Genomic DNA, 25,608 nt, shown 5'->3' with positions numbered 1-25,608 from the left:
CAGGCTGGATCTCGGAGGTCTTTGCCGGGGCGCGGCGTTACGCCGTTGTGTCCTGCTTCAGCCTCTGGCTGCGCGCCTTGTAAACTTCGATCAGCAGGTCTTTGACGTACTGGATTTCCCGCTCGACGGACTCTGCCTTGTCACGCAGCTCCCGGTTTCTTCCCTCGAGGCAATGCAGTTGCTCCTCCAAAGAGTCTAGCTCCGCCCTTTTTCGCTGGCGATACCTGCGTTTGGTAAAGAAAACAAAGATTCAGGAAAAACGGTTTGTGTTTTTTTTTTAAAACCGTGTCAACTTTCTGGATTATTTTTACCTATGAGCGGCAGTTTTGTTCTGATCTCTTTTCTTCTGCTTTCGCTCCCCGCCTTCATGTGGAATGAGGTCCACTTCGTATTTCATGGCACAGTGGTCTTCCTTCAGCCTGCACGCCTGCCTGTGCCCCGGAGAGTCCAAGTTCAGACCCTCTCTCGCCATCAGGAAACATTCTGGGGCCGGATGCTCAAGGTAATTACAGTGCAAATCAGGTTGAAGTATTTGGAGCCCCTCTGTTTTCACCTGTTCGTTCACGCTCCCCAAGAAGCTATGATAGGCCTCGGACTGCGGCGCCGCTGGAACGTAACAACCATCGCTGCCGTCGCTTTTCCAGGACACGGAGGCTTTTGTCACTTCCACGCTAGCTTTGACACTGCTCAGCACCTCGTGGTTACCAGTGCCCCCGCTGACCTCCCTCATGCTATACATCAAAACATCTTCTTTCTTATGCGGGGCGTCGAGTGATCCGCCAAAGCCGAACCCACCGCCAACAACCTTTGCACCGCCGATCACATCTTGAGTAAAACAGCAATTCTTCTCATCTTTGGATAAACCGGCACATCGTCTGACCTCGATTGCACTACCCAGACAATAGCTTTTCCCTACCAGCTGGTCATCATCTGCGCAGCCATAACTACCTGCAAGGGCCACGGCAGAGTTACCTGAGTTGCTTCCTTTGGAACTCAACAAACCGTTGTCATAGCCTTCACTGAACCTGACTCCGTCAACAACTCTTTTCCTACCACACCCACTGGGGCGACTGCAGCTGTACGGGGCGTGTCTGGGAATTTTGGATCTCCCAATCGGCCCACCACAGATGCTCAGCAGGTCCAGCTCCCCGGTTGCCAGGGTAACAAGAAGGGGGTTGGGTTCCGATTGGTTGGACGTCGAGTACGATGCGTACGGCAGTTGACTGAACGGCTGAGGACCCGCTGGCAGTGGACCCCTGTCGCATTTTCCCAACCTCTGCCCTTTCTCTGGCAGCGGTTCAGACAGGAAGTAGTCCTCTAGTTGGGCGAGTTCCTCTTGCAGCAGAGAGGTCATGACCTCCAAGTCAGAGGGCACCTGGATATCATTCTGAAGGGGTGAAGGGGGAAGGGAGGCATTGGTGGAGGAGGGAGGGGAAGGAGGGTTTGGGAGGTACGAGGAGAAATCCACTTCTTCCGTCATCCAGTCAGTGAGACCATCACCTATAGAGGACGGGGGGGAAAAAACGACGTTCGTTACAAGATGATTGACGGGAAAAACCGTTGCAGCTAAAAAGTAAAAATGGGAAAAAAAATAATAAAAAATGAAAAATCACGCAAAGAAAAAATATTAGTTATTAGCGGTTCTAGTAGCAGTTTTGGAAAAGCATAATCTGGCTGACCGTCGTCCGTGCAAAGCATATTTTAATGAAGTTGTCCAACATCGATATAGTAGAGGTAGCTAGTTTTTTACTTACTGTTCAAGAAGGACGAATCTGCTGCAGTGCCGAGCCCACCTGAAATGGGGAAAAATATAAAAAAACGCACTTGCGGCAACTCACCAATTAAGTGCTGGTTCTCCTCTGACACCTCCCCCCTGCACCCCTGTGATTGGCTGTGGCTAGCCTGTGGGTGAGAGAGAGCGAGGGGGTCTGCCGGGCAGACACGAAGAGTCTTCCAAACATGAGCCGACGTTGCCATCATTTTGTCTGCTGACGCTTTGATTCAGTCCAAGTCCGAGCAGACGCTGAGAGCGAGCGGGGTCTGACAGATGGGCCACAGAGAGCAGGGCAGGGTGAGCATAATGAAACCTGGAGGGTAAACAGAAAACAGGGATCAGAGAGCCGTGCCACTTTCAAAGATCCGACTCTTTCTGTCAACTGATGGAACCACGAATAACACGCTGCGAAGCCCACCTCCCCCCCAGCAAGTGGCTTTCAGCACCATTAGGTGCTTTGATGGCACACGCCAATAAAGAAATCACCTATAAATGTAGAAGTTGAGCATTTTCATGATGTCCAATTTACTCTTCCGCACGCAGATGCACGACAAATCCTTTCCAGTCAAGAGTCTGAATAAAACAAGCAGTTCCATCAGATCGGAACAATGAGTGATGCCGAGGGGAAAGCTTTGTCCTTTTGGACTTTAAACCGCCTCGAAGCAAAATGAACATCACATCTCCAAAACACGTGGGACTTGACAGTGATGCTGTCAAGGGCCCAGTTGTTGATATAAAGCTCCACAGTAACCACGTCTCTCAAGTGAGAGGCACCCTGGTGGTTAAACTGGATTAATGCAGATCAGCTGCTCCTAATCCATGTTTCTTTGAAATTAATCACCTCTGTTTGATCGCATAAGTGGCTCAGATTACAGCAAAGTTAATACCCAAGCTTCTTCCCTTGGAGGCTGCCACTGCTTTCTTGCATTTTAAACTTTTTGCCTATTTTTTCTTTTTTTAAACTTCTGGTAACACTTAGGAAACAAAGCCACAATAAATAAAACTTGCAAGACTCACATCTGAAGTTGGCATATCATAAATCCAGTTATGATAACGAGTCTGGAGGCTATGCATTTAAAGGAAATATAGTTAAGTGTCTTAAAAACAACAACAACAAAAAGAACAATACTGTATCACCCTGGCATGCACTGACAGACACAAAACATTAGAAAAGCAGATGCTCAGCAGCTGTTAAGGAAGTTAAAAATGTAATAAACTGAATCTAAAGTAGAAAAACAAAGCAGCCATCCGAAGATACTCGTGCCAAACAAGTGTGAACTATACAAAGAAGTGAGCAGAGGCAGAGTTTGACTTACTCCATTCTTGCAGAAAAACTGTAGAGCACTTGAGGGTGCGTTGCTAAAGCAAAGCACGGCTTCTTTCAGGGTCCGACAGCTCGACGGAATTATAGAGCCATATTTCAGCTCCGAATACTCGGGACGACGCGAAAGGGTCGAGATGCTGCTTTGTTGTGGCAGACCTGTAAACTGAGGAGGAGCTTAATTGGAGACAAAGCATCAGTTCATTCACACCTAGCAACCAACTGCGTCACCGGGATGAGAAGCGGTGCTGCTCGGCGCAGAGATCCCTCCGCCCCTCCCCTGCCTCCCTCCGACCCTCCGCGGATCACCGAAGGACGTCCCACTGCCGCTGCAACAGATAACAATATACATATATGAAGTAGTAAGAGACACTTGTTTCTTGTTTTAAAAAGTTGAATTTCCAGCATCTGTTCGGAAAAGTTGTTGCGTAGCATCGTGTGCTAACTGCTAGCATACAATGCTACACATTAATGTATGCTAGCATTAACCACTTTCCGAGTTGAGTAAAATAAATAAATAAATAGTTTGGAGAAGAAAAGTCATAGGGCAAAAAAACAAACAAACAAATGCAGTGTCGATAACTTCATTCAGGTGAAATAAATAAGTAGAAATAAATAAATAATAAATTTGTTTTGCTTCCGCGTGTGCTCGTCGGAACTAAGTAATCACATTACTGTAACGGGTTCCGCCTGCCGTTGCTTCTTTGTTGCTATAGAGACGAGGCGGCGCCGCTCGTTTCGGAGCCCGGCGGGACGCAGCCGCTCGGTAATGTCCATAACCTGCCGCTGAGACGCTTTGTTTTTATAAACACGGCTCTGCCAACATACAGCCGAGACACTGTACTTTACCACAAGGCATCGCGTCGTGTTGTAGAGGGACTACTTGATTCATAACACACTTTGTTGTTCGGCAGGAAGGCTGTTGCATCGCCGTTGCATCAGTGGTTCGCGCCTAATGCGATTGGCTGTTCGGCCCTGACTGGCGTTCTGTGATTGGTCAGAATCCGCTCTATCTGTAATATGATTGGACAGTGGTAGGCAAGGCGAACCGTCAGCGAGTTGATGTCTTTTTTTTTCCTGCAGTGCAGACTCTGCACATGTTTCATGTAAACAAACCGAGTGTGGAGTTAGGTGGGGTAGTTTTCCAGACTCAGAGTTTTTTGACAGCTACATTTTTACAAAGCTATCTTTTTTACCTGTAAGAACAGAATGAGATGATGTAATAAAATCCTTTTTCTCACTGCAAAAAACAACACTTTTTAAAATAATTCTGGCGTAATTATGTCTTTTGTTTAAATTTATAGACAGGTGTATTAAATAACAGTTGTTTGCTCAGGATGTCAGTGCAAGTGTGGCACAATAAATGACAATAAATAATAAATGAGGACAGTTTATTGGCCAAAAGGTGGTTGAATATTTACTTAGTACAAAAGTCTTGTTTTTGTGCAGCTAATTTAGTGAGACAGAGCTGACTGAAGTACCTAACGTTGCTGTCAGGGACCATCAATAATTTTGTGAGAATTAAAGCTTTGTTTTTTTTTCTTTCAGCAAATCCTGGAGCTGTGCAAGTGTACTGTTCTCCTGTTGCTATAGCGATAGCGGACACTGCCCCCTATTTTAGACTTGTTTTCTGGTTGCTGTTGCCATGGGATTTGCATCTCTCTCTCTCCTCCTTACCTACTGTTTTCCTTTCGCCTCTCCTCTGTAAGTCTACCCCTCCCTGTCCAACCATTTCTCCATCTCATTTGCTGAGTTGCATCTCTGTAACATTATCGCTTTGCCAAAACCAATAGATTTATTTACAGTTCTGCTCAATTTACATATTGACGAGCCCATAATAGATTTGTCTGCCGGGAAGCATAGGCGTGCATTTAGAGGGAGTCTCTGAGCTCCTGACTGGAACTGATAGGGCAGAAGGAGCCCTTTGCACACAAAGTGAAACAAGTTTTCTTGTAACAGACAGAAGTTTGACACGTGTAATCTGGTTAAACTTGAGTAAACGCGCTAATCTGTTTTGTCTGAAAGTGTTTAAAGGGACGCTTCTTTTCGTTGGGAAACTGTTCAGCAAAACGCCCAACGTGTTCTATAAGAAACACTTTGGGAGATTTGTAGAAAAGGCTGCCTGATGCAATCTAGATAAATGTGGTCGTAATGGAAACCAGATTGAGATAGTAGTAGCTGGTGAAGTTGGCAGGTCTCACAGGAAATCGCTGACTGCTCTCCCTGTCTGTATTAATTGGCCCACTGAGGGCTTCCTGTTTGTGCGTCACCAGAGAAATCCAAGGTGCTGCTCGTGGTGAGATGGCTGCCTTTCCCTGTTGTCTCCTCCATCAGGAGCAATTTATTGTGGCGTTATTCAAAAAGAGGTGGGTTCTTTACGCCAAAAAAAAAAAGCCCTTTATGCCTGCTGCTGGCTTCAGATAATCTGGCGGGCTCAGCATCTCAGAGCAATAACGAGATAGCGTACAAGTTGTCGAAACAGCAAAACCACAGTTAACAAGCCAATTTAGCCAGTGAAAACAGCCCTGAATCAAACCGGTCCTCGTGTCTCTTTGAGATATTTGCTGTACTTTTTAGGGTAATGTGAGATGATAGCCAGATTAATTGAATGTTGTACATGAGTTGAAAAGTTAGAAAAGTCGACGCTGCATGCCAAGTGCAAGTATGGCGCGTTAGTAAAGGTTACACCATCATTTCATCATCATCTCTCTCAGAATTTATTGTCCTCAACTTTTGCCCCTCTTTGAACATATGAAGAAAACATGTAGTTCCGTTAGCACTTGTGAAAGGAAGCCGCTCAGAGGGGATTTGTGGATGTTTCTGCTTGTGTTCAGCCCGCTGATTGCTTACATGTTTGTCTGTTTGGCATGAAAACAGGTAATCAATTCTGCGAAAGGTGGCGAGCGTTAATGAAATTTACCTCCGTGAATGTTAAAACTCAACTTCATTTGGCATTCAGCCGTGACAGGATGGAACGAGTCACTCGCAGGTTTATGTTTACTCGCTATTCCTCAAGGACTTTACGGCGAGTTAGGCGTGTTTGATGTAAAAAGCTGCAGCACTCGTCGAGTTATCTGGGATGTCTCGTTTTATTGGTTTGAACTCTGACTCTTAAATGAGGAACTTTATAAGCTGGGGCTGATAAAGTGATGCTCATGACACTAAACAGAGACAGGTAAATTACATTAAGTACAGTGTTTACGCAAAAAGGTTTTAATTGGCAAAAGTTTACAGAAAAACCTGGGAAACAGAATTAGGAACCCAACGTTTGCACATCACTTATGGTTTTAAAACAGCAGAGGTCCACTTTGGTACTTTTGGTCCTGCTGGGACAGGCTTTTAACTAAGAATTAAACTTCTTTTCTCCAAACTGAGGTCAATCAAAGAGCAAACAAGATATTAGTTGTTCGCAACCTTTTCGCAGAACCTCGCTTTGACAGTTTGCCCCAGTAATGTAGACTACAACACAAGGAGGTGGAAGAAACAGAAAACTTTACTAAAGAAAGCAAAGAAACCCAGAAGGAGCCGCACCATCGAACCAGACATGGCATGAAGCACAACAACGGGAGAGTGATGATGGACAAGCGATGGCAAAATCGAAACATAATATTCGTTCCAAAACACTGTTCCACAATCTGTCACGTGACTGTTCATCCCACAGTCCCATTATGTCACCGAACGTCGAAATCTTGGATTGAAATCCAGCGAAACGCAAAGGAAAACACGGTGATCTTGTTTAAAAATAAAATACACAAAATGAAAGTACGTATATAGTTTAAATGCGAAGGATTATTTCTCATATCCCTGCCTGATTGGCGGCTGATTCACGTCCCGACATTAAAGAAATATTTCAGAGCTCTTCTAACCCGCGGCGTATCTGCGGAGTCTCTTCTCGTTTAGCCGACTGTCTCGTATCGAGCGTGGTTTTAGATGATCAAATGTCGTTGTGGAAGGAGGTAGAAAGCGTCTCAGTCCTAGCTTTGTTGAACAGGTTGTTTTATCTAAACCAAAAAAAAAAAAAACAACTAAATGTACAAAATTACCTCCTACAAATACAGACTGATTCAAATGAAACATCCTTTTACTCAAAAAATAATATCAACCAACACAAAAGGTCACAAGAGACAAAAACTGGCATTATTTGTCTCAATGACCTTTAATAACATCTTATTTTTATTTTTTATGCTAAGTTTATTTCTTTCTTTAGTTTAGTTGTTTATTTCAATCATGTGATGGGAAATCAAAAAGCGTTTCATTGCTGAGTGTTCCCACCGCGTTTTGCTGCGTGTGAGACGAACTCTGTGACTCTTGAGTCGATTTGGCCACCAGGTGTCGCTGCGGTGAGGCGTTCCTGGCGTTCCACAAGCTCGAATCTTCTCCTGGAGCAATTGTTCCGAATGATCCGGTCGCTCCAACGTTCCACCTCTGACGTCACTGTGGCGAGCTGGGAGGGGAAAGCTCAAAAAGACCGGGCTTGGAAATTGGCTGCAGGTGAGCCTGATGAGGACATGAAACAGGCGTTAGCGGGCGGGGCTAGGAGCTGAGGAACGGGACCTGGAACGCAGAAGGGCAACGCGGGGAGACACAGAGAAGTACAGAGAAATCCCAACGAAATAAACTTCGGCACAGAAAAAATAAAGACAGGAAAAGCACAAGTCCCGACACACTTGCAAAGACCTGAACTGTAAACAGGTCCCCGGTGGTTTCCCTGTGTTATTTACAGCACTCAAGAGTGTGTCATCGTGCTCTGCGAGAACCTTTAAGGCCCCAGAGACGCAGCGTCTGTCGCCTCTGACTTTAACACAGCCGATACTCAATCAGGCAACATGCTTTCTGCGAGCCGGCTCCCATGGCAATTTGTCACATAAGCACTAAACAGAAAATCATTATATTTACAAAGATAGGGGCCATCTGAGAATGCTCCTTTTTTATCCTCGCACATCAATCAAAGGGATGTGTTTTAGCCAGAGCTGCTGTGTGTGGGTGGGACTTGTAGTGGAAGCGTAAAAAAAACAACTTTTCTAACAGAAGGTAGAAACGAGGCGCTGTGTTTTAACCAGCGAAAACAAACCAGAGTATAAAAGATGCTGCAGAGATTAAACCACGTTGTTTGTTCCGTACCTCCTCCTTTTGAATTCATCAGACAGAAGTTCGCCCCAAATACAGGTTCTTCTGTCTGTTAAAACTTGTGAACTTTGACTCTGTCATTTAGAAAACGCAGGACAAATTTGCTTTGCGGGAGAAAGAGCTGTGTCTCAGAAGAAAAACGCTCCCGTCTGCCACACGCCTGTTGTCAGTTATCAGAGCTAGAATTAGAGAAATCATTGACCTGACCGTCAATCTATATTACTTATTAGTTACTGAGATTATTATTTAATTGTACTGTTCTAATATATATCGTGTGAATAATGCACATCTGATTTGAGCTATTTCCAGCAATAAATATCAGTATAATAATGCCTTGTGTTAGGCCTTTTGAAGAACTTGTTTGTTGTTTAGACCGGCGGTGCCCAACCTTTTCAGCTCCACGGAGGATGGCTGCTATTTTATAACAACCAAAGATTTCATAGCGATTCATTCCAGTAGTCATTTGCACCTCCAACAATTCTGCAGCTATTCATATAGAATATATTCTCAGCAGCGGCAGCTAGCTGTAGCCTGGGACACGTCCAGCAGGAGTATATTTCTGCTGAAGTGTGCTCGCAGTTTAAATACCGTTTGCATGAACTGCTATGAAGAATGGAGTTGTTTAAAGATGATTAATGACAAAGTATTAATTGCTTTTTTATTTTAAAACAGCCCTGTTTGTCAAAGTTTTAAGGCGATTCATTCAAACACAATTATTTAAACCTTTGCACTGCTTTCAGATTCACATTACACAGCCATTTTATTTTTCTTTTTTTCAGAAATAAGAGGATATTCTTGTCCGAGGCGACCCGAAGCTGCACCTTTCCACAGAACCCTGCTTCATCCCTTCGGTAAGCTGCTGCTCAGCCCCTTTGGGGTTTGTGGCTTGACATTTCTTTATTCTAAATGTAAAAAAAAAAAAAAAAAGATCAACAAGCTGGGTTCACGTTAATGTGACATTCATCATCTGATTTCACCTTTTATTCAAGTGTAAGATATTTTTACGCAGCAATTTCGGCGGGAAAAAGGAACATTTGACTGATGGGGGGGAAAGAAATATTGATACTGAGGGCCTGGTAGATTGTGCACAAAGAGGTGGAGGGCGTAGGAGGCAGCTGACGAGTTAATAAAGTACTTTAACAATCAGCAGAAGATAAGCTGAAAGTTGCAGGTAACTCACAGAGAGGTCCGACTCTCCCTCAGCGTGTTGAGCTCATGTACACTCAGCTTGTCCTCTCATGCCGGTGTTTGTCTCCCCCCCTCGGATAGTTTCGCACTCAGTATTGTTGTGCTTGCCACAGAGGCTGAGAATATTGAAATTTAATGAGTTTGGATGTTGTGCTCCTTGTTGCGAATTAGTGTCAGTTTGCGTTCCCTTCAAAGAAAATGAGTTTGATTTGTTCAAAGCTGGCGCCGCCGCTTCAGATGCGTTTAATGAAAGACGCTTTTATCTGTGATATCTCTATGTGTGTGTGTGTGCTTGGAGAGGGGGAGCATGTTTGGGGTTGGGCAACAGATTTTTCTTCTTTAATCTCCTAAATGAATCTGAACTCGCACGGGGGATGTGAAAACTTACGAACGGCAAACGCCTTTCGCGCCCAAACGCGGGAGACTTTTTGACATGTGCGCTCTCCGAGCTGAGAGACGTCTCCATTTCATCAGAATTTTTTTATTTTCTTTCTTGTTCAAGCTGTGTTTAGACAAGCCTAATGTCTCCCATTAGTGCCGACAAACTCACGTGAGACCGTTGCTAATTCGCAGTCCGCCTCACGTGCGACGAAGGCAGCCGGGACGGTCGGTGTTGATGATGGGGGGGGGATCACCCCTGGCTCGTTAATATTTCACCACCAATAAGGCCAGGTGTCACTCAGGCTCGTCGCCACCATAATGAGCTCACATTGGCCTCTTAAAGAGCCGTTTATTATGCTGCTGAACGCACCGGAGGCTCAGAGGGGGGGGAATCACTCCCAAGGTCAGAGACATATGTGAACGGTGCGCGTAAGGCCACGGACGTTTGAAGCCCCTACCTGCACAGAAACACAGGGAGGGGAGGGATGCTCGTTTTCATAAATATTACACATCATGTTTTCACCTCAGCCAGGGAATTAGGGATTAACATTTCAATTGCTGAATCTAATCAGTAGCAGTCAGGAGCAGTGTGTGCTTTTTTTATTCATTTATTTATTTTTTTTATTATCTGCATATCTGCTCTGATTACTGCAGGTGAGTAAATAAGTCCTACCTCCCAAACACATCACCGCCGAGCCGCGATTTGAAACAAGGGCACGGGCGAAGACCCACGAAGAGATAAGAACTACTTTGGTGAGACGTGCGCAAGTGTGCTTTTCCCCATTTCTCCCTGTTGAATCATGCATGTTGCGTGTAATTTCACGGTTTCCTCTTACGTGGCTCACCTCTCGCAGACGAGCCTGTGATTAATCAGGCCGGCCCCGGAAACACAAACATGCGGTTTCATCCGTGGCACCCCTGCTCCAGCTTCGGTGACACAGTCGGAGCTAACGAACCAACGGAAAGAACGACTAATGAGTTGTTCCCGAGGAGCGCTAATTAAGAAAGCAAAGAAAAGGTTTGCAGAACATCTTCAGTTTAACCTACATGTCGTCAGCAAATGGGTCAACAAGACAAAACACACATCTTCTGTCTTTTATTTATTTAACAGTGTTCTTTAGAGTATCAATACAGCGTTATAATTAATGTTTTTATTGAAATTTTTACGTAAAGTAAATACAATTTATTGCTCAGTTATGTACGAAAAGTTCCTGGAACAAACATATAAATATACATATTAACAACAATATTGTAAAAGTCATTCACTGACATTTGGCACAAAGAAACGTTAAAGTCAGCACGTGTACACACGAGGCCTCTGATATGGTTTTAAAATAGTAGGTTTAGTGTTCAGAAATAATCACCAGAGTTTGGTTTGCGTCTGAAAAAGCTCCAAAACTCGGGAGAGGAAAACAAAACAAAAAAAAAGTAGAAACGTATCAAAACAGGTTAGCGTGATAACACCGCATGCATATATCAGGTTTAAAGTTGTAAACAGTTTAAAAAATTAAAAATAAAAATTAAGAAACCTTGTAATTTGTTCCACCTGAATTCTCAAAAAGCTTACTGGAGCGGTTCGAACATTTTGGTAAGAGAACATTGCTTTCTGGTTCAGCGCTTCCTTCTTGCATCTGCTGAGAAACTGCTCCATATATATATATATATATATATATATATATATATATATAATTTTTGTTTTAAACTCGTCCCTAAAATGCACCTCGGTCACCATTTAGCCCTCGCTCACAGGAAGGCGTCAGGCTTCTCATGAGAGTAATCATCTCCGCTGAGCGCCTCCAGGCCGTGGGATTTCAGCTTCGAAAAGCAAGATCAGGTTGCAAACCATCTGATCCCTCGCTCCGTCTCCGCCGTCGTCCAAATCTGTCCCGCCCTTCGCCGCCGGTGGTCTCTCAGCTCATGAACTGCGTGTAGCCCTCTGCTCCCGTTACTATGACATCCATCCAGATCCTCATGGCCTCGGGGGACGGAGCCACCATGAAGTAAAGTCGGTCGTGGGTTTTCACACAGAAGGTCAGCGACGGATTGGGGCTCTGGGTCGCAGAAGAAAACCAGACTTTTTATTTGATTTTTTTTGATTTGACCAAAAAAAAAAAAAAACAGCTAAATGTTGCACCTGTTGCATCTTATTTTGAAAAACAGTAAGCCAAGATTTAATATAGCTTCAATACAGCCGAGGTAAAGTGTTACATTTAGACTTTTTTAACTCAAACACAAACAGTATAGATAGATAGATAGATAGATAGATAGATAGATAGATAGATAGATAGATAGATAGATAGATAGATAGATAGATAGATAGATAGATAGATAGATACTTAAAGTTAATTTTAGTTGTGCTCACGTGAATCAATACTTCAACCTAAAGTTCTTTTGAATTAACACTAACATATCTGATTTTTGCTCCTTCCACTAAACTAACTGTTACATTTACAAAAACTGATAATTCACATTAAATATTTCAGAAACTGTCAGCGAAGTTGAGGTTTTGCAGTTTATGGAAAAAGGAGCGTTTACCTTGGCGGCGCTGCGTAGGTGATCATAATAAACCTCCTCGATGGCCTGAAAGTAAATGAGCCCTTTCAGCTTGGTCTCATGCTTGTCTGAGAGGAAGAAGAAAAAAAAAAAAGAGGGGAAAATAAATAAATAAATATATTAAGACACATTACATTACATCTTGTAGCACTGATGCAAGAGCGCCTGCCAGCCCAGACACCGAACAGGAGGATCAAGCCCGGGATGATGGGAGGGATATCAGACTTCACAGCCGAGTGACGGCGAAACAGTTCTGTCTCACCGAACAACGAGGAACAACAGAAACACAAACCCCATATAATCGGGGCATTTTTAAAAACATTTGGCCGCACCATTTATTTTTTTGTTCTATTTTTCTTCTTGTTATACGCTCCCTTAAATGGGGGCACATAAACATTAAAAGCGAAAGGCAAGACGCTGTGAATTCAAGATGGATGAAATAGTCGAGAACGTTCAAGCAAAATATAAATCAAAAGTCATCAATTTTTGATCATTTGTTGCTTTTATGGTTGTTTTATTCGGCTTTTTTCCTGCATGTTGTGCTTGTATGAAAACGTGGTTTGGTTTTATTATGAACTTTTAAAAATCTGCCTTAATGTCTATCATTAGTTCTTTTTTTGTTTTGTTTTTATTAATAATAAATTAAATATGTACAATTTGGACTCTCAAAAGCTTTTATATCATGTTTATATCACGTTACTACTTTTTTCCCTCCTTATTCTGAGTCGGTGAAAGGAGGAATACCAAAGTACATTTAGATGAAGAGGCCAGGCACATAACAAGAGAATAAAAACTATTTTTCCCAGAAACGCATCACCCCTGAATAGGTACGAGCCGAAGCGTATCAGAGTAAAAGTTAATTAAAAGTGCGAGTCTATTTCAAGCGATGCCTGAAGTCTTCACCATCCTTTGAATCTGACTTGTTTTCTTCTCTTCTCGATTGTCTGCCTTTTAGTTTTTTTTTCTTTCCCCTCTCCTCTCTTGTAGCCGTTTTGCTGCCGGCATGGATGTAAATTTGTGTAAATGGTAAAAAAGAAAGCCGACTTTTGGATATCACTTTTGATCTTTTTTTTGGGGGGGGTTTAAAACTTGGCTCAAAGCAGGTCAGACCTTCTGTCCGGTCTCTGTTGTTCTCTCTTTTTCAGAGTCTCTTCAGACGCTCAGCACCTGACAAAGAACATCGCTGAGCTGATGGATTTATATATTTTTTTTGAGTAGTTCGGGGCCAAACTGAAGGCGTTTCAAAGTAAAGCCGTAGTTCTGACATGCCTTCAAATAAATTTGGGCTTTAAGAGTTTCTGGATGCCGGGCTTGTTCAAATAAACACTGGTCTTTTTCTTTTAGTCTTCCTGTCGAGCCGAGCGCCCAACAGAGAAACAAACATCGACTAACAATTAAAAGGCAATCTTTTGAAATTCATTCCACTTTTTTTCTTTCATTTCTTACTTTTCCATAAGTCAAATCTGCTTAGTAATGAGATAAATGTTTTTGAAAATGTGAGTTTCGTTTCATTAGTCACGAACAAGCCAGGAGCTAGCCTCCTCCCCAAGAAAAACACATCTAGAGAAACTATTGCATCTTATTTCATCACCGTCATCACCATCATCTTCGTCAGGAGTGAGGGGGTGAAAAGGGCTAGGCAAGTGAATGGAGAGAGGAGAAAAAAAAAAAAAAAGGAGTGTCAGTAATGAAAACATACTTGGGTTCTGTTTTGAACTTTGATTGCAAAATAATGCTTCAAAACAGGCGCGTGAATTATTGAGGAAACGGCTCTCGTCTCGGATTCGGTGCGGGACGGAGTTAAACGCACTGACTAAAAAGTTTTAACACAAAGGAGCACGGATCAGAACGCCGCTGACGGTTTAATTAACGTCAGCGATGTTGTTGGATGAGCTGAATACATCGGGTGAGGGCCCGGTGTGCGGGACGAATCCTGCACAACTCGCTGGTTCGTGTAAACGAGACCAGAAGCTCACACTGGAAATGCCAAAACAAAACCCAACAGGACCCTTCATAGAGAATCACTAAAATTGTACATTTAATGCAACTCGTTTCTGCTGCGAAGACCTGTTGATTCAGAGCACCCAGAGCAGGACTCATTTCAAACACCAGATGTGTTTGTTGTTCATTTAAAGCTGAAACTGGTCAGCTTCTTAATAAGGAACAGTCTGGAGGTGTCACTTTTTTCTTGCTCTTTGTTTAAGCTTCAGCAGCACATTTTAATGGGCCCTCAGTTCGCTGGATCTTTTTATCGGGTTTTGCGTTTTCACAGTATGTGCCAACATTTTAATTTTCCTTCCTACGTTTCATTTTCTGCTTCTTATCTGTTGTCGGGTTGTGGAGGCAGAAGGCCCAGGAGGGAACATGTCTCCCCAGCGACATTCTCCAAGTCACAGAGGATGTGCAGTACAATCCCCGTCTCGGATGTGTCCCATGTCACCTGACAGATCTGCTCACCTCATCTCCGAGGCTGAGCCCAGCCACCCGACAGAGGGAGCTCCGTTTCAGTCTCGGACCTCGGACCTCGCTCTTTCAGTCACTCGTACCTCACGACCACAGGTGAGAGTTCCATCGCAGACAGACAAGTAAATCAAGAGCTTTGGCTTTTTGGCTTCATGGTGACAGTCTGGACCGAAGCCCTCATTAATGCAGATGAGTTCCAGATCTGAGCAGGACTCAGCTGCTTGTCCCAGCGCAGCCTGGAGGTTATGGTCCGAATGCACCAACAGAACCGCATCATCTACAAAAAACAGAACCTGACTCCCTGTTCTGGACGGCTGCGCCTCGAGATCCTGCCCACAAACAGAATGGCAGCACCAGCGGAGTCCAACCCCCCTACAGAGTGCCTCGAGGAACACGGTTGTCAGCCTACAGATCCTACAGAAGACACCCGTGGACTAGAGAACCAAACTCTCACGACCTCCTGAGGATCTCCACAAGGGAAAAGATGTGGCCCAGTGTCTCCCACGACCCGGACGAAAGCCTCGCTGCTCTCCACCGTTTTAATTTGAGTCGCTTCATTTCTGAGCAACAAATCATGAGCTGATTGTCCGAACTTCAGTTTGAAAACACGGCAGCAGATTACAGGATTTGTTCACTTTAAAGGTCACTGAACCAGCTCAGAAAATAAAAAACCTTCCCCAGTTCTCTGTAGTTTATACAATTAAAAAACAAAACGGCAGATACTTTATGTTTTGGGTTATTATCTCTGAATAACCAAATTTTGCACATATCGTAGGTTTGCATATGAATGACCTCTCAGTATCTCTCAGATTTTTGTTTCCAATATAAGGTCCAAACTAAAGTCCATATATGCACTAAAACAAACAAACACTTTTTTAAATTTGCGCTCCTCACCGATGTAGTAGCAGAAGTTCCTCTTGAGACGGTCGAAAACGAACCAGCGTTTCTTCCAGGATTTGATTTTCCCGCCCATCTTCACCAGGTGGCCTTTGCACATTTTCTCCGTGAGGATGACGAAGGGGCAGGTGTCTATGCTGTGGCCACACGACTCCACGTGAGCTCGCAGGTCAAACTCCTCCTTACGGTTGGGCAGATAGCGCGTCATTGGGCGGGCCTGCGGGGGAAAGTATTCATCGATATTATCTGGATGCTGCTTGACGAAATTGGGACGTGGAGGAAACCATTTCTTTGACCAGTCTTCGAAGGAAATCTTGTACTTTTTAAAAATTTGAGGTTTGTTAGTTTCTGAATTCAAACAGAGCAGCTTGGTGGTGTTGGGATTATCGTAGGGAGTTAATTGGTGATTCTGTTGGCTGCAGGTTCAACCTGTTCTTTTTTTTCCTGTGTTGGTTTGCTCAGGCTTTACCACGGGGTTTTCTTAATTTCAGATGGGATAATCTCCAGCTCCAGTGGAATTATAAGGGAAAAATACAGATGAATAAAATAATATAATTATCTCCTATTCAGTCAAGTCAAATCAAGGGATTTAAATCTCAAATGAGTCTTTTTTTTCTGGATTACAGCTTCATTCTCAGCCTTTTTTCAGCCTAATTGGTTGATTAAAACCACTGATGCTTGCCTTGTTTTCCCTCATTCTGCTAACTGCATGTTACACGTTTTATTATTATTTTTTGGTCTCGGAAAAGGCACGTCCTTATTTAAACAATCAAAATCCAGTTTAGTTCAAATCAGCTGGACAGTTTTTGCGATCCTGATTCTATCAGACCATTAAAGTCCTCCACTAATGATACCTGAAGCTCTTTTATGGGTTCAGAGTTCAGTAGTTGCCAACAATCTCTGTGTACCATTCGGTGCAGCACGTGCCAGTAGTGCCCGCATGAGCAAAGCATGGCTGGAGGGCCAAAGGTGGCCCTTGGACCATCTCCGCTTGGTCCTTGTGATTATGTATTTTTAAAAATATATATATATTTGAACTCTGAAAACAGGTTTTTTAGTGTTTGCATTGACCGGATTAGTGTCGCATGTTAACCAGGCACTAAACATGTCCTCACTGCTAAAGAAAAGAAAGCCTTGAACGCTTACTGAGCCTGATTGGATTCCTGTAACCAAGTCTCTGGGAAAAAAACGTTGAGTTGTGTGATGATTACTTTAGGGCTCTTGGTTAAACTTTGATTAGTCGTTTATTTCAGAAAAGAAAAAGTTGCAACTTTAGGTTTGACTTCCTATAAAGTTGCAAATGTAAAAAAAACAAAACAAAGCTGGCATGAGTGAATTCCTTATTTGTACACAATGGCACTAGTGAACACATTCAGCCAGACTTAAAACTTATCAAAAACACAATGGATGTCTTGTTTTTTTTGCTCCTGCTCCTCTGGTTTCTTTCTGATTCCCCTTCACTCTCTCTCCTTCTCTTTGACGATCTTTGATCTTCTTTTTTTTTACGCCCAGCCTCACTTTAGTGTCTCCCCCCCCCCNNNCCTCCCGCCTCCTCCCGTCTCCTCCCGCTGCTCCACTGACCTGAGAGAAGTGCTTCTCTCTCATCTTCACCTCCTCCTCCACCAGCCGCCGCCTGTGGGCCGCCTCGTCCTGAAGCCTCCTCTCGGCCTCCTCCCGCCTCCGCCGCTCCTCCTCCAGCATCTGCCGCCGAGCCTGCACCTCCCTCTCCTGGGAGCGTCGGGACAAGAGAGCGAAGAGCAGACGCGGAGAAGAAATAATAAGGGAAGGGGGAGACGGGGAAAATATGTTAATGGAAGGCAAATATTGCAAAACAAAGCAGGTGAATGTCAGAAGGAGCACAGGAGAATTGGAGTCCCAATCCAGGGTTTTGTCAAATCTATGCCTTTTAGTCTGTGTGCGGAAAGGGGAAGCTTTGCTGATGTAAAATGATCCTTTGCAGCTTTCAGACACTTACTCACAGGTCTGCTTTATTTCAACATAAAGAAAGCGAATACAAAGATAAACAAAATGTTTCACGGCTTCATTTCACCATATCTGAAGCTCGCTGTTCACTTTGACGTCTCACATAGTTTAACTCAAAGTTCCACCTGCTCTGCTCTCGGTGGAAATGAAATGCTTACTGATTTAAGTTTTTATTGTTTTCACGAATCTTATGGGGGGAGAAAAAAAAATCACTAATTTAATTTAAACGCAAATCAAAGTTATTGCAATAAATCGTTTTAGACGGGGACTTTGTTATTATTTATGGGCTGCAAATTTTGTGGAGCTGAATTTTAAATCCAATTTGTTCAGAGAAAGTTTTCCTGGCGCAAATGTGAATGTCACATTTATATTTACAGTACTGTTTATGCTTACTAGTAATGAGAAAAAATTATATATTATATATATAATATAACAAATTCTAAAAGTATCGGTGCACACAGATAAACAGGACGAAATTCCTGCACATCGTCAAACCTGCAGGAAGAATTCATCCCAACATTTTCAGCCACAAAATCTTCATCAGGCAATCAGAACCCATTTGAAGTAGGAAGTGGCACAAAAACCCAAACTCAACATCTATATTATTCACTGTATTCAAACAGAAATGCAAAGGAATATTTGTAAAAGAATACATCTAAACAACAGAAATAACCCCTTTTAATGATAACTGTGTCAAGAGTTTAACCTACACCAAAACTATAAATAATCCACCTTTTTAATACCAAAAACATTTAGGGTTTCTCATAATATTACTAACATCATGTACAAAGTGCGAAAACAATTAGAAAGTTTTGACTACTTAAACAGATAAATGTGCTTGATGTTAAGCACATATGTTGTTTGTATATAAAAAGAAAAAAAAAAGTAAAGGAAAGCTAATTTAAAAATCAAACATTGGTACAAAGTCATTTATCATTTAATCCTTTTGGAGGCAAAGTTTGAAGCCTTTCTGATTCAGCAGGTCTCACGCTGGTCGTCATCACTAAGTGATATGTAATGCTAAGTATCATTAAAACACATCATTTTGGGCTTTTTATGCTCCTTCTTGCTGCGAGTTTAACCGTGTCTGGGAGCTCTCCTAATAAGTAAATCAACTGAAACGGCTCCATAAACTGTAAAGGTTTAGTTTAGTGTCGAGCATGGCACAAAAGTGAGAAAATTTTCAAAAAATGTTTTATTATTTTTGATTAAATTGTGGACAAGTCAGCGCTGTAAACATCCCCGACACTCGACAGGAGATCGCTGACTTACAGTCAGCAGGTAAACTTGTAAACTTACTCTGTTCTCAATCAGTCGGGCTTTCTCCTGCTGCGCCTCCTTCAGCATCTTCTCCATCTCCTCTATCCTGTGGGCCTCTAAGCCACAGGCGCTACAACACACAAAGGGGAAGTTGCATCGATTACACGGCTATGACAAGGCTCGGGATGAAAAAAAAAAAAAAAAAAGGTAAACAAACATGCCTGGAAACCAAACACCGGAAAGCAGCGGGGGAGCGGGAGAGAGAGAGCGAGAGAGAGCGAGAGAGAGCGAGAGAGACGCGCCGGTTCCCCATTAACGCCCCGATAATGTGAACTTCAAAAGTTGAGTGGGTTGGCATGGCAACAGCCAGTGTAGTCACGTGTCACAAAACATGTTGTCACAGGAACAAAGCGCGGTGACCTTTCTTCTGAGTGAGGGGGCAGATTTGGGTGTTCCCATGGAAACAGAGCCGACTGCTCCCTTTTCCAGCCTCTCACCTTTCTGGGGTACAGACGGAGTTGCCGGTGGAGACGCTGGTCTCCAAGCTGTCTGAGCTCTCCAGGCTCAGGGTGTCATATGCCTGGTTGCCACCTGGTGGCGACTGATGATGCAGGATGGAGTGATGAACTGTCAGGGACGGATCTGTGCAAACAGAGGGTTCACATTGCAGACTTACACCACCCTCTGCTGATGGAGGCAGGTCATTGCTATCAGTAGATAGCAATGACCTGATGATACTGTACACTGATCAGCCACAACAGGAAAACCTCTGACAGGCAAGGAGGACGATACTAGTCATTTCATTTCATCATTATACTCATAACTGCCTAATATTTGGCATAATCAATCGAGACTGGTGAAAAAAATCCATATTTTAAGGGGGCCAGGAAGTTCTGTAGGAAAATAGCTCCACAGTGTCCTTTACAATGCAGCCCCACTTAGTTTTACTCTTTTTAAAACCAGCATTTCTATGATAATTTTCATTGACACTATCATCATGTGAATATTGATACAAACCAAGCACCACCCTTCTTACTCTGGCAAGTGAATTAATCAGGAGTCCCCTGCCTCCTCCCGGCCGTCATGCTGAACTAAAACTGCTCAAAATGCAGCAAAGCACCCAAGACTTTAGTCCTGAGCTCAGATTTCCAATGAACGAGGTTCAAACTCACAAACCTGCCAGGTTCCTTTTGTCAGACACAATAAGAGCTCCCATTTTTATGCTTTGACAAGTCAGAGCTTTTACAGCAGACCGTCACAAACAATAAGCAGGTGGTTTTAATGTTCTGGCTGATCAATTTATACCGCTCCCGTATAAAGTTATATGGGGGATTCCTGTTAAGGCTCTACAGCGACGCGTGGATGTGAGCAGACTGAGGGGCTTGAGTACCTTTGCACTGCAGAGCCACTTGTTTCCTGAAGTCCATGTCTAATGGGATTTTCTCTCTCGGCATAATCTATAAACCCCAAGAAAAACACAAAAACGTCACGGCGCGAGCCGCTGTCACAGCGCGCTGGTGATTTTGAAGCGTAAAACTGACCGTGGAGGGCCCATTTCTCTCATGCGTCACACTGCTGGAGTGCGACAGGATGGCGGCGCTGAAGACCTGCGCGCTTGATGTTCCCTGGCCAACCTCGCCATCTGATTTGGACTTCAGCATCTGAGAGGAGAAGACAATAAGGAACAATCTCCTGTTTTTTAGATTATTTACTTCCTGGGTTTCACAGTGGACTTGTGTTCTTTGGCCTGTCACACTTTCAGCCGAGCATGTGGAAGTCTAAATGTACCTTCAAATGGTGGACAGCATAAACTACCCAGACATTTTGTCCACTAGAAGGCGTCTTAGGTCCATAGCTACACATTGCTAACATATAACGAGAAGATTTCCTCGTAGGAATGTGTTAGGTCTTTGTCTGGCTTGGTGTTAGTGCTCTTCGTCAAGACATTACAGAGAAAGCAGAAGTGAGTTTACCTGCCCGTGTCTGCGTGTGGAAAAAGACTTTGCAGGCAGCGGTGGAGGACATGACTGAGGGTCTCCAGCAGCCATGATGTCCTGGTACCAGCGCTCAAGATTAATGGGAGGCATTACATTCCTGCTGAGCTCAGGCTGGCTCTGAGGTGATCAAAAGCATCCAGCCAAGGAAGAAAAAAAAACCCGTGAACAATAGAGCTTAAAACAGGCAGGAAAGACAAACACGTGGCAGAGTTTTTAATTCATGTCAAGCTACAGCAAAGCTCGGAGATGTTCAGTGGATGGTGCAGTTCAGTGCTTCTAGGAAGGACAAACCTGTGCAGAAAGGAAAGAGGCAGGGCCACACGCAGCCGAGTGGCACGAGAAGGTGGACTCAGACGAGGCAAGACGGAATGACGGAGTGGAGGAGGAAGAGGAGGGGTTATCCCTCTGCATCCCAAAGATCTGGCTTAACTGACTGACCGTGATGTACTCCTTCACACAGATACAGAGCAGGGAGAGAGCAGAGGTTGGAAAGAAAAGAAAAGAAAAGAAAAGGTTCTGCAGATGTAGTTAATCAGCAGTTCGTTGCAAAGGGCAGGAAAGCCGTCTACCTTACATGGCAGAGCTGGTGATACAGTGAGGGAGAGGCAGCGGAGAGCGGCAGGAGAGGAGGCGTGAGGCTGCAGAGAAGCGTTTCCATACATCCTATAGACATCAGACAGCCTGAGGTACTCCTGCAGCAACAGCCAAGGCCACAACAAGAAGAATGTCTCAAGCTTAAAGTCAGCCGGAAGTTTTCACAAAGAAAAAAATGAGGATCTGCTACTTGGTTGGCCTCTACATACGTTTAAAATTAATACTGACTGCTGTGACTCGATCTTAAAAGTCCATTTTATTCAAGATTTAAACCAAACAAAAGCCTTAAACTTGACCTTCTGACACACACTCTGCAAGCTTCCTGCTGGACGCTAATATGAGCTAACACACAAGCATGCCCTGTTTAACAAAAGCACCGGCTTCTTTTGGGATTTTTAATTTTTCTCTTTCAAACTGGATTCTGTTTAGATTTACCTCTTGCAGCCTGACAGGACAGAGTTCAGGGGAGGGGATGTGAGAGGAGGAGAAGGAGGCAGAGGAGGGACAGGGGCTATGAGGAGGACCATCCACATAAACAAGGTCAGGTTCGCTGATGTGAAGCAACTCCTGTCCAAAAAGTTCACCCAAATAAAAAAACAGAGTCTACTTTTTGCAGTAATTCTTCTCCAGCTTAAACACACCACAGGAGGATGGGATGCGATGCCTCACGTGGACCTGCTCACCTCTTTCATGCTGCTGGTGGACTTTGGGAAGTTTCTCCCTCCTGTCAGAGTGTGGTACCTCTTCTCCAGGACGCACAGCCTGTCCTGCTCCTGAGAGGTGGAACCGGGATGGATGGACAGGTGTTACCCGACTGGTAAAAGCTGCCTTTGTGTCTCACACACACAGCCGGATTGTTTTATATCATATCACAACGCCATGACCGTGAGTGTGTTTAAACATCGTACACTGAGGAACACAGAAAGCCCCACCTTGTGTAACAGCTGCAGAGTCGCCATCTTGTCCTTTTCCATTTTCTCACAGTCTTGAGACGCCTGTATCCCCAGCTGCTTCACCTGAGCGTCCAGAGCAGCCATCTTCTCCTGTGAATTCGAGATGGTTCTTGGTGTTGTGCAAACAGAAACTCACATAAATACGCTCAGACGCTGCCACACACACACAGACGGCGCGCGCTCCCACCTTCCTCTTGGCCACGCTGCAGTGATACTCGGCTCGTTGTTGGAGAAGCTGCAGGCACCGAGCCTCCTTCTTCTCCTCCAAACTGCTCTCCTCCTCCAGCTGACAGAACTCCAGCTCCTCAAACTGTTTGGTCCCAGACTCCAGGGCTTCAGCCGTCTGTTCACATGCAGACATTTGTTCAAGGGACTCAAAAATCAAACAGGATTATAAAACCGTTTGGCAAGTTAAATCCTAAACTGATCTCTCTCTCTCTCTCTCTCTCTCTCTCTATATATATATATATATATATATATATATATTAATAAAAAGCAAGAATTAACAAGCCACCTAGGAGTCCAAAAATTCATACAACCCATACAACGTCTCAGAGGATGTTGATTCAGCTGTTTTATTTTGAAGATCTAAAAAAAAGAAATCCTGATTGTGACACAAAGTTGTTTCATTTGACAGCTACACATTGTCTTTGTAAAATATACCTAATAATAGGAAGAATAACGTAGTCTAAATATTGAATTCTAATTATCCAATAATGGATTCAGTTAATAAATTATCATTTTTAAGCCAAATACCTGCACATGTATGAATATATACATAAATCTTCAATAAAGAAACAGCTTGCACACCTCAGTGAGCTGTTGATTGACAGGAAACGAGATAAATGTCAAATGATATATCGCAAAAGATTCGAAAACTCCTTCAAGGAGCTCATTACATACTGAGGGTGCCAAAACATGTTTCCAGTTAACTGTGTATTAAACTTGGAATTAAAACCGGAAAAATGAACAGACAGCAAACCACGGATATTTTGTGTCAACCTCATGCAACATGTTGCATCCACAAATTCTTACAAGCAAGTGAACAGTTTCTAATGTTGTCCGTTTGTTCGTTTTTCAGCGACATTTGCTAAAACCTACAGATCCCAGCTGTTTTACAATTAGTTTTTGCTCTTTTCAAAACTGCAACTATCCGCAACTGCAAACAAATTGCAAAAAAAATGTTTAATGGTTTCCACAGATATGGGATCCCGTCAAGGTGGTTTTGTTGGTCACTTTTACAAACATTCAGCTGGGGTGTGGTGTGGTAGTACTGAGAGTCATTCACAACACGGACTCTGAAAGCTAACAGGTCACGCCATATCGCCTGAGACTGCGCATGAATTTATTTTCATGGTTTCACCTCTAACAACATGATAAGTTTCACAAGATAAGATGATCTTTGTCTAAATTTCTGCAGGTGATATTCATTCCTTCAGGAATGCTCGGCCTTTAATTTTCTACATTTACACAGTGGCATGAGACTGTAACAGACAGACAGCTGAGATGTAAGAAAATAAATGTAGTGTTGCTTTTTTTTGTCTTTTCAATATGTTTATGATGCATTTGTTGACTACAAAGGAAACTATAAGAAAAGAACACATAGATAAAACATTTCTGTGGGTTTGAAACCAATGAATCTTGTGATGTTGGGGCAGAACAGAAACAGGGTGTAGATGTTTGGAAACCTTGCCAGTAAAAAAAAAAACATGCAAAGTCTTAGAGCAAAGATGTTAATAACAGTATTAATTGTTACCAAAATCTGCAAACATCAGCAAGCATCCATAATGAGGAAGACTGGAGCTAAAAGAATGATATAATAATAAGCCGTCCGTATTTGTGAGAGCAGCAGCAGCAGAAAATGTGCAATAGGAAGGTTTAAGAGCCACTCAGAGCAATCCAAAGCGGAGTCAGTGTTACGTCTGTGCAGATCATTCAGCTCTGTGGTGTTCAGGATGATAGAAGTCACTGACCACTGACCCTGCTGAGCTGCTCCTGTAACTGTTCCCTTAGAGACAAGGGGCACTTATCAAACTGCCTCTTCAGCTCATTGTACTCATTCCTCTGCTTTTCCAGGGCCTTCCGCTCAGCCGACACATTAGCTCTCCCCTAAAAACACACAGAAACACACACACACACGCAGACACGCGCGCACACACACACACACACACACACACAATCGTGCCAACATTCAAACCCAAATCGTCACGCCAGGGAAGGAAAAAAAAAAAAAAAGATCAAGGACAACTAAAAAGTCCATGCAGTCAGGCTCTAAAGCTGTGAGTTATAGCAATTAAAAAGGTTATTGTAGGAGGGAGAGGTTAGGTTGGTAGTTACAGACAGATTAAAGGTTAAAAAAGGAGATTTCTTGCTTTTCTAAATCGGCGCTTGGTAGTTGTGGCCGAACTGAAAGTTCTCATAAACACGATTTCAGCCACATTTTTTTAAAAAACCTGAGAGGAAAAACAAGTCGCACTTTGTGATTTAAGACAAGAAAAGAGAAGTGCAAACGAGCTGATATTTATTTCACATAAAGATCCATGATGTAAATCTAGCCCACACATTTAGAAAGGAGTGAGCTGCCTGTATTCGACCCCAGGTGTGTGATCAGCATTCTCACGTGCAGTTGGCGTCTCTCGCTCACCTTGTCCTTCTCCTTCTGGGTGGTCTTGTCCAGCTGGCTGATTCGGAGCTGCAGCTGCGAGACGACTTCGTTCTCAGCCTCCACCTGCTCCTGCTCGGCGCGCCTCTCCGCCTGCATCAGGGCCTGCTCCATCTCCACCTACACACACACACACACACACACATGGAGTCAGCTGCCGGGAAGCTAAATAAACGCTTCAAGGTGAAAAGGCTCAGACTGCGGTGAGTGGAGCTCTGATTGGCCGAGCGTAAGTGCCTCGTTTGTCATCCCTGATGTGTTTGAGTGTGTTTGTGTGTGTTTGTGGGCTGACCTCCTGTTTGGTCTCTTGTAGCTGCTGCTCCAGTTCACCGACTCTGTGCTTCAGGTCGTCGACCCTGACCAGGATCTGTTTCCTCTCCTCCTCCAGGTAGACCTGCTCCTGCCCAGCGAACAACTCTTCACACTGAGTGCACATTTATAAGGTTTTTTTTTTT

At 43.7% G+C, this 25,608-nt stretch overlaps 2 protein-coding genes and 1 long non-coding RNA gene across 14 annotated transcripts in view; 1 reads left to right on the top strand and 2 right to left on the bottom strand.

Moving 5' to 3' along the window:
* Window positions 1-6: 6 nt before the first annotated feature.
* atf5a (activating transcription factor 5a) lies at window positions 7-3,227 on the bottom strand. Of its 2 annotated transcripts, XM_017431969.3 has the most exons (5): window positions 3,091-3,212; window positions 2,792-2,840; window positions 1,839-2,087; window positions 312-1,500; window positions 7-224 (listed from the first exon to the last, which is right to left on the bottom strand). In XM_017431969.3, the coding sequence occupies exons 3-5, from the start codon at window positions 1,978-1,980 to the stop codon at window positions 38-40; spliced, it is 1,518 nt and encodes a 505-aa protein (XP_017287458.1). In that variant the 5' UTR covers window positions 1,981-2,087; window positions 2,792-2,840; window positions 3,091-3,212; the 3' UTR covers window positions 7-37. The 2 variants fall into 2 exon arrangements, with proteins under 2 accessions (XP_017287458.1, XP_017287457.1); XM_017431968.3 differs by lacking the exon at window positions 2,792-2,840 and having other exon boundaries at window positions 3,091-3,227.
* Window positions 3,228-3,325: 98 nt separating this feature from the next.
* LOC108245230 lies at window positions 3,326-25,604 on the top strand. Of its 2 annotated transcripts, XR_005233909.1 has the most exons (6): window positions 3,326-3,457; window positions 9,002-9,073; window positions 10,446-10,544; window positions 14,692-14,903; window positions 25,169-25,356; window positions 25,467-25,604. It is a non-coding gene; the product is annotated as an uncharacterized LOC108245230 (long non-coding RNA). The 2 variants fall into 2 exon arrangements; XR_001808966.3 differs by lacking the exon at window positions 14,692-14,903.
* Window positions 10,877-25,608, bottom strand: part of phldb1a (pleckstrin homology-like domain, family B, member 1a) — a 31,188-nt gene continuing 16,456 nt past the window's right edge. For 2 of the 10 annotated variants that reach the window (XM_025009526.2, XM_017431961.3), the window contains 18 exons: window positions 25,446-25,577; window positions 25,136-25,273; window positions 24,472-24,600; window positions 22,679-22,834; window positions 22,471-22,581; window positions 22,222-22,311; window positions 21,974-22,105; window positions 21,514-21,636; window positions 21,236-21,394; window positions 20,921-21,061; window positions 20,489-20,608; window positions 20,338-20,404; window positions 19,445-19,589; window positions 18,987-19,077; window positions 17,286-17,432; window positions 15,702-15,921; window positions 12,327-12,412; window positions 10,877-11,842 (listed from right to left, as the gene is read on the bottom strand). In XM_025009526.2, the coding sequence (XP_024865294.1) occupies window positions 11,702-11,842; window positions 12,327-12,412; window positions 15,702-15,921; window positions 17,286-17,432; window positions 18,987-19,077; window positions 19,445-19,589; window positions 20,338-20,404; window positions 20,489-20,608; window positions 20,921-21,061; window positions 21,236-21,394; window positions 21,514-21,636; window positions 21,974-22,105; window positions 22,222-22,311; window positions 22,471-22,581; window positions 22,679-22,834; window positions 24,472-24,600; window positions 25,136-25,273; window positions 25,446-25,577 (2,328 nt within the window). In that variant the 3' untranslated portion in view covers window positions 10,877-11,701. The remainder of the gene's footprint in view (window positions 11,843-12,326; window positions 12,413-15,701; window positions 15,922-17,285; window positions 17,433-18,986; window positions 19,078-19,444; window positions 19,590-20,337; window positions 20,405-20,488; window positions 20,609-20,920; window positions 21,062-21,235; window positions 21,395-21,513; window positions 21,637-21,973; window positions 22,106-22,221; window positions 22,312-22,470; window positions 22,582-22,678; window positions 22,835-24,471; window positions 24,601-25,135; window positions 25,274-25,445; window positions 25,578-25,608) is intronic. The other 8 variants (XM_025009527.2, XM_017431959.3, XM_025009529.2 and 5 more) reach the window with 8 other exon arrangements.

The sequence above is a fragment of the Kryptolebias marmoratus genome, linkage group LG13 (genome assembly GCF_001649575.2).
Source record: "Kryptolebias marmoratus isolate JLee-2015 linkage group LG13, ASM164957v2, whole genome shotgun sequence".
In the NCBI taxonomy this organism is placed as follows: Eukaryota; Metazoa; Chordata; class Actinopteri; order Cyprinodontiformes; family Rivulidae; genus Kryptolebias; species Kryptolebias marmoratus.
This window is presented reverse-complemented; position numbering and strand designations above follow the sequence as displayed.